At 35.0% G+C, this 8386-nt stretch overlaps 1 protein-coding gene across 1 annotated transcript in view; it reads right to left on the bottom strand.

The window, feature by feature from the left end:
• Positions 1–341: 341 nt before the first annotated feature.
• Positions 342–8386, bottom strand: part of LOC108361075 (uncharacterized) — a 23735-nt gene continuing 15690 nt past the window's right edge. Inside the window, exons 3-6 of the mRNA XM_017613602.1 lie at positions 1890–1958; positions 1536–1831; positions 1310–1469; positions 342–561 (exon numbers count right to left, since the gene is read on the bottom strand). Of these exons, the coding sequence (XP_017469091.1) occupies positions 416–561; positions 1310–1469; positions 1536–1831; positions 1890–1956 (669 nt within the window). The 5' untranslated portion in view covers positions 1957–1958 and the 3' untranslated portion in view covers positions 342–415. The remainder of the gene's footprint in view (positions 562–1309; positions 1470–1535; positions 1832–1889; positions 1959–8386) is intronic.

The raw sequence follows: 8386 nt of genomic DNA, 5'->3' as shown, positions 1-8386 counted from the left end.
ATGCAAGTTTCAAGTTGCTTATAAATCGCGTTGATGTGGCATTTTTTTCGCAGAGTGTCTTCCATACAAAGTATGTTCACCATTTTTTATACCGAAGACACGTCAGAAAAAAATTGGTAAAAATCAACGCGATTTTTTAGCAACTTGAAACTTGCATTTAAGTATACTAAAATTTAATGGGCTACAAAACCTATTTAAAAAGTTTCAAATTTATTGAATTTTCCTGAGTTTTGCACAAAGTTTTGAAAGTTTATTTTTACATTTGTGTTGTAATATGAGCTATGTTTTTATAAAAAGTTTGCGAAAAGAACTTAGAATAAAAACCTTGCATACATTGTGAAAAGTTCTCTGTGCCAATACTTTTGTCCCTATGTGTATAAAAGTTAAAAGTACTTAAATTAAAAAATCCATTTTATCAATTGCGTGAGTTCTTCCCCGTTTTTTCTTGCAGTGATCTCGTTAGTTTTCGTTTTGCTATCCTGTCTTTAGCATGCACAAAATGCTTTTGAAGCACACCGTTCATTTCCTGGTCTGTGCTTTTGTATTTTAGATGGCCAATATCTAACATGACAAATATTAATTTTGTTTTGACAAAATATGGGTACATTAAATATGGGTTCGCACAAAATTATTGGCCCAGGGAATTTTCCACAATGCATGAAAAATTTATAAAAAAAAATTGCGTTGATTTTTGGAAATTTTTTCTCGCAGTTTCTTCCATGTTCGAATTTTTTTTTGTATGGAAGAAACTGCGTGATAAAATGGCAAAAATCACCGGGCTTTTTTGGAAATTTCAAACTTACATTTTTTTTACCTACTAAAATTGAATGGGTTAAATAATTGCATACTTAGAATCTTTCTAGAGATATTAACTAAATTTTTAAAAGTTGAAAATATGTATGCAATTTTATTGGCTTTTTCTGAGTTTTGCGCAAAATTTAGAGATTTTGTTTTCCTACTTTTTGTTGTGGCATGAACTATATTTTTATAAAAATTTAGTGGAAAAACTTAAATTAAAAAATGTAGATGTATTGTGCAACGATTTCCCGTCATCCCTTGCCAATTTTTGTTTGGAGACAACCGGTTTCGGCGTTATGTCATCTACAGTGTCTTCTTCGAAATATAACACTGAAGATGCATAACGCCAAAACCGGTTTGACTCCAAACCAAAATTGACTAGGGATGACGGAAAATCGTTAAACAATACATCATATTCCTACCCTGTCGAAAAAAAAACAACCAAAACTAAAATTTTCCACACATTGTGAAAAATTCCCTGTGCCAATAATTTTGTGCTACACTGTCCTACTTTTAATCGTTGTTATTAGAAAGCACTTTTCGGCGCTTGGCACTAAGCTGGTCCCCTTCCAGCTGTAAGCAGAAGCCAATTCGTCACAAAATACTTTTCGGCCGGCGGTTCTTAGAAATTTTGCGGGTCCGTCACCGCCTGTTTTTGCTATGAATTCTTTCTGAAATTTTTTATAAAAATACTTGTATAACCAAATTCATATAAGAAGTTAAATAAAAAAACATACATTGTGTTGTATCTCGCCATGAAATTTTTCTAAATCAGCAATAACGGCCAAAGGAAGTTTTTGTAAATCTTCAAATTCATCGATTGATGTGATGTCATTGTGGTGCCTTCTGTTTTCTAGCTTAACAGCTATGACCTCCTCTGTTAGTTTGGTAAATGCTCGTTTATTTCCATCCTTCAATTCTTTAATTTCTTCTTTTAAGCTCGAAATTTCAGACTTAAAAGATTTAATCTCGCCATGTAAATCTAGTACAAGAGTTTGAAGGCTGTTGGTTTCAGAAGCGTAAACATTTTGCACTGAAAAACAAATCGTTTTGTTTACATGGAAAAATAATGGGTTCCAGTTTTAACTTACAAGTTGTTAAATTATTGGATGGGGTGTATTGAAAATCTCCAGAAGAGATGAAATTATTCTGCGACATTGCTAAGTTGGGGTGTGAAAAAATAACTGTTGTCAAAAGAATCTCGTAAACATATTACTTTTTTATTTATTTGATTTGTAGAAAATTCAATTTTATTATCAAAAGCGATGTCAGCCGCCGAATACATATCAAAATTACTTGATTCGATTGGTTGCAAAAAGGGAGCCGTCAGATTTGTTACTTCTATTCCGATTAAAACAGGACCACTATGACATTTTTTTATTTCTATTATCTTAACAATTTTATCCTGAACCAGGCAAAAGTTGTCAAGGCCGCGTAGAGAAAAGAAGAAATCATTCGTATTTAGACTTAAAATTTGTACGCTTTTAATTTTCCGAAAAGATGTAGGCGGTTTATGTTATTCTTCCTTTTTTATAAGATAGCTGATTTCAACTTGCCTCTTATAAATTTGTGCGGCAACACTTCCTCCCTTCCTAACTTTGCGTTTAATTTTTTGTAGATGGTTCTCAAATTTGAAGGCGCTTACTCCATCTAAAGATCCATGAAGTTTAGCATCTTCATGAATATGCAACAAGGCGTGAAAATTATATGTAAGAAAGCACAAACCATATAATGTTGGAATCTCGTTCACAAATGATTTTAAAAGCTTTTCAGCACAGGAGTTGTTACTCTTGCAGTCATTTTTATCCAAAAGTATCCTCAAGGCCAAAGATAATTTTAAAAAGTGAGTATATCTTTCTGTACTTAAAATTTTTTTCAGTATAAAAGGCCCCGTATAAAGTAAGAATTGTCTTAGTTCTGTTGCCTTCCATCTATCAAGATCTTTCAAGCTTCGAGGCTTTCTTTTAAACTCTCTCGTTATGTTAGTTCTATTAAAATTTAACTCTCTTGAAATTGATTCAATTTTCCAGGAAACTAAAGAGAAATCTTCACCTTTTTTTTTAACCCATGCATTTAATAAAGTTCGCATTACGCCTAAACAAACAACGTGTATATAATCTAAGGACCACTGTGATACAATATTTATGTTTAGCATTTCTAATGGTGAAGTAGACTGTTTTAAATGATGTTCCGGCTGAAGGCGATTTCTGAAGGAATCATTGCTTCTAACCATATACTCGCATCCTGGTGGAAAAATAAGCCGATGGTTAACCATTTGCCATTTTTGTGTACACCGTCCACAAGAAAAGTATCCACTATGCCCCTTAGTTCCCAATATAAAGGATTTTGCAGGTGCATCCATTACAAAACAGCGCACGATAATATGGAAAACGTTATTTGTAAAAACTAGCCCCTCTTGCATAAGAACATTCAGTTCTGAAATAAATTCTTGTAAAAAATCGTTTGCGCATTTTGGCTTTGAAGTACTTTCATATACGCCAACAAGAAACACATAACTAGTTCCCACAACACTGGCTAGTATTGGCCACACTTGTTTTGAGCTGCTTTTAAACAGTGGCAGGCCATCAATACCGAAATCTAATATTAAATTTGGTAATCTCCAACCATTTCCCACCAAGAAATCAGTTAAACCGTTTTTTAGTCCGTAGTGAACATACGTGCCTTCCCCAACTTTTCTCTCAATCACAGAACAAGCCGTTTTTAAAATGGTCCTGCCATCCTTTGGGACTTTAATATTGCATTTTCGCAACAACAATAAAAGTGCATTAAGTGCAATAAAACTTATTTGAAATTGGGTAGGCCATTTAGCCAGTTCTTCGCACAAATCAAACTCGTTTGAATCACTTTCAGTATCAGATGAACAGATATCACTTATATCGCTTAAATTTACATGATGGAAACTACTTTCAATGCTTGGTTGGATTGGTTCTATTTGCTCCTGCACATTTTCCTCTGAATTAACTCTTTTATTTTTGGGGACATTAGTTTTTCGGCTTCTTTTTTAGCCAATCTTTTTAATTGTTTAGCTGACATTATTATTATTTTTTTTATTAAATGTTCTTACTTATGTAGGCGCTGCAATTTTTTACACCACGCGCTTCACACCACGACTTCACTGATATTTTTAAAATTTGACATAGGCTTAAAAAATTATGCTGTTAGAAGCAAAGGCAGCTGAAACAAATGTTTGTTTAAGCAAGCAAAGAAAAAGCACATTTCAATCCCCAGAATGATCAATTTGTGATTGCCCATTTTTTTAAATATATTTTCAATAAATCATTTTTCAAGCGTAAGCGTGAGTAATTTTCGAGTCTTTTCATCAGAAGTGATCGAACAAGACTCATAAAGGTGATTTTTATTAAAGTAATCTTCCAAATGCTATGTGGGTACTAGCTCAGCTGATTTTGTGTATGTGTTTCGCCGCACGGCTTTTGATATCAAATTGAAAAATTTTGTTTGAATCTCTACACACACTTTTACAGATTTTGACAGTTTATGGCGCCAAAGCAAAAACAAAATACATGTAAATTTTTGTTTTTGTACTCCTGCTATCACCTTATATTAATTCTGAACTGCGTCAAGNTTTGTTTTTGTACTCCTGCTATCACCTTATATTAATTCGCCTTGGAATCAACACTGAACTGCGTCAAAATGAAAATAAAAGGGCACGAATTCCGATGTGAAGCAAAACTCTCTGGGAAGACAATACCTGTAATTATTGTACCGTGATTGCTGTATACAAAAATTCACAAGTATACACCCTTATTCTGCAACACTATCGTATTCGGATTTTGCTACGANCTGAACTGCGTCAAGATGAAAATAAAAGGGCACGAATTCCGATGTGAAGCAAAACTCTCTGGGAAGACAATACCTGTAATTATTGTACCGTGATTGCTGTATACAAAAATTCACAAGTATACACCCTTATTCTGCAACACTATCGTATTCGGATTTTGCTACGAATCGTAGAAATGGTATGCTGCAATCCGAATCGTATCTTCGAACTTTCGAAATTCGTTACAATGGCATGCCTAAAAACGAACGAGTAAGAAATTGATAACTATTTTGCGTAATTTTATATGAAAACAATTCTCTGTCGGAAGCGAGATAAAAATTAAGACAAAAGAATGTAAGGCGATGTGGTTTTAGAGGAAGTATTAGTGGTGTTCTTTTAAACAGATAAATTTGCGTTTCGCATGTACGTGTATTTTTATCCACTGCTTATATGAACGATCAAAAAAGAATGTTTGTTGCCCCTTATCGAGAAACTTGGGTACAGTTTACTTATTTGTACTATGTTTTTGGGTTGTTGTGTCCAAACGCGTGACTCGAATCTAAAAACTTTAACATACACGTGTAGTCAAAGGATTAAGCTTTAATTTAAGACAAAATGTTTTAAATTTCCGAGCACTAGTTTATTATAAATTCAGTTTTAACTATGCACTTCTTTGTAAATTTCGATGTGGGCTCTGCGTTCTGGTTGGCATAGTCGGAGGTTAATGCACAAGAAGTGTTGTATTCCCTCCTTCTGCGGCAACACAGAAATAATAATTCTACCTAGTAAGGGTTATAATCCCTTAGCGCGGCCGAAGGCAGAAGCAAGCGCAGCAGGTGGGAACCTAACAAAATGCATATTTTCAATGACTTGGAAGAAGCTGTTATTGCATTAACTGGATTGATTACCAGTTCTTCAGGTATAAGAGGAGCTATGGGTTGTGGTTCAACAATTCAAGCAGAAGCTCACATACATAGATGCGTCCATGGTAACTATGCTCGACAGCTCCGCATAGCTTTGTGAATCCATTTCCATAACGTGCTCTTACTCCGCTTCTATAACTGCAAATACAATAGGATCCGTAATTTTCTTCCAATAAGTAAAATCAAACAATTTTCCTATAAATAAGCATTTGATGAATGTTTTTTAACTCCCTTCCACTTTGTTTTCCTTCATACAGCTTACTTCGAAAAACAACTGATAGCTGACAATGCTGCACAGGTTTCCGCAAGGATTGCAGTTTTTCGTAAAATAGCTACGAATTACGAAAATGCAAGTTCTAGAATAAGGGTGATAATGAAAGTCAAGTACAAACAACAAATTCTAAGGAATTTTTTGCCACTTCGGGTGTTCCTCAGGGCAGCGTCCTGGGCCCTCTCTTGTTTGTCCTGTTTATAACGATATTGGGTCGTGCTTTAAATATTCCAATTTTTTACAAGCTTTTATTTAACTTGGTCATCCCGCGGAAATTTCCAACCGATTTCAAACTAACTTCCCGATAAGGTAGAGACTTGAAATTTTTAGCATAGTTCCAATCACGATGACAATTCAATTCAAAATGTAAATGAATTCCGTAGACAGTCCAGGGGTCTTGATACAAAGGCGGTCAAAACATAGTAAAATTTACGGCTAACAGAGCGTAATTTGCCAAAGAACGTAAAAACGCTATAAATTTGCTACAGCGGCCGGCGGTAGTAAATAATAGGTATAGTTTCAGGCGCTAGTACGAGAAATACCGGAACTTAGCTTCAACAATGTTTAACATTGCCAAGCTGTTAAGTTTTAGGCACTTCTGTTAAGAATTACATTATTTGGTTTCCTCACACAGGGAGTTAGTGAAATACAGAGATACAATAAAAGCCACGCATAATTCACATGCATGCATCTTAAAAGTGTACATACAAAGGTACTTCTTCTGTCCCGCAAGCGAAAAAATTACAGTTACTAAGATCAGGGCTGCTAACTATACTTAGTTTTGAAGTGCCATATTGAGGATAAAAAAGTCCCAAAATGTGCCAAATAGAAAAATAAAAGTGCTAAAAATGGTGTCATTCTTTTTATACCAGAGCGGACTTGTGCGCAAGGGTATTATAACTTTGTTCACGTAACGGTTATTTGTAACAGCCAAAACGAATCTAAATAGATATAGACAAATGTATATATAAATGATCAAAATGAAAAGAGAAGTCGATTAAGCCATGTCTGTCTGTCCGGGCGTCCGTCCGTGTACACGATATCCCAACGAAATTCGGTATGTAGATTACCTTTTACCCAAGGTAGATTGGTATAGAAAATGGGCGAAGTCGAACCGTAACCACGCCTACTTCCCATATAACGGTAGTTTTCAGAAATACGAAAACTACGGTATTTAAGTAACTACTGAAGCTTATTTACTGAAAATTAAGAGTTACAATGAGTTTTAGACGTAAAATGAGATTATAAATTTTTGGAAAATGGGCGTAGCCACGCCCACCACCCCATCAATTTCTCCCAAATTTGGCACAGTTGTTGGCCTTGATACAACATACCAAACGACTGAAAANCAGATTTGTTACTTCTATTCCGATTAAAACAGGACCACTATGACATTTTTTTATTTCTATTATCTTAACAATTTTATCCTGAACCAGGCAAAAGTTGTCAAGGCCGCGTAGAGAAAAGAAGAAATCATTCGTATTTAGACTTAAAATTTGTACGCTTTTAATTTTCCGAAAAGATGTAGGCGGTTTATGTTANACACAGCCAACGGCGGCAAGAACATACACCTCACTCACACCCCACATCACGACACGTCTCCCGAACCACATGAAGCTCCTCCAATTCAACTGTAACGGGCTACAGAGCAAGATTGAGGAGATAACCGTCTTCATGTGTCGGCATGGTATATTAATAGCTGCGGTCCAAGAGACGAAGCTGCACAGCAATTCAACTTTGTATGGGTTATGACCGGGGAACGGATTTTATGGAAATTGCCTTTTTTTCTGCTAAAGAGATAGGGTATATTCGATTAAGAATGTCCGCGATTTAGCTTTCCCTGATTCCATATATACACATTTGATGTTGCTTTTTTTAAGATATTTGCCTTTTTTGCCTTTTTTAAGATATTGGCTTTTTTGTTNTGTACTTAAAATTTTTTTCAGTATAAAAGGCCCCGTATAAAGTAAGAATTGTCTTAGTTCTGTTGCCTTCCATCTATCAAGATCTTTCAAGCTTCGAGGCTTTCTTTTAAACTCTCTCGTTATGTTAGTTCTATTAAAATTTAACTCTCTTGAAATTGATTCAATTTTCCAGGAAACTAAAGAGAAATCTTCACCTTTTTTTTAACCCATGCAATTAATAAAGTTCGCATTACGCCTAAACAAACAACGTGTATATAATCTAAGGACCACTGTGATACAATATTTATGTTTAGCATTTCTAATGGTGAAGTAGACTGTTTTAAATGATGTTCCGGCTGAAGGCGATTTCTGAAGGAATCATTGCTTCTAACCATATACTCGCATCCTGGTGGAAAAATAAGCCGATGGTTAACCATTTGCCCTTTTTGTGTACACCGTCCACAAGAAAAGTATCCACTATGCCCCTTAGTTCCCAATATAAAGGATTTTGCAGGTGCATCCATTACAAAACAGCGCACGATAATATGGAAAACGTTATTTGTAAAAACTAGCCCCTCTTGCATAAGAACATTCAGTTCTGAAATAAATTCTTGTAAAAAATCGTTTGCGCATTTTGGCTTTGAAGTACTTTCATATACGCCAACAAGAAACACATAACTAGTTCCCACAA

The sequence above is a fragment of the Rhagoletis zephyria genome, unplaced genomic scaffold (assembly GCF_001687245.7).
Source record: "Rhagoletis zephyria isolate East Lansing unplaced genomic scaffold, Rhagoletis_zephyria_1.1 Rzeph_scaffold_00694, whole genome shotgun sequence".
Taxonomy (NCBI): Eukaryota; Metazoa; Arthropoda; class Insecta; order Diptera; family Tephritidae; genus Rhagoletis; species Rhagoletis zephyria.
Note: the sequence above shows the minus strand (reverse complement) of the source record. Positions and strands in the feature narration are given on the sequence as shown.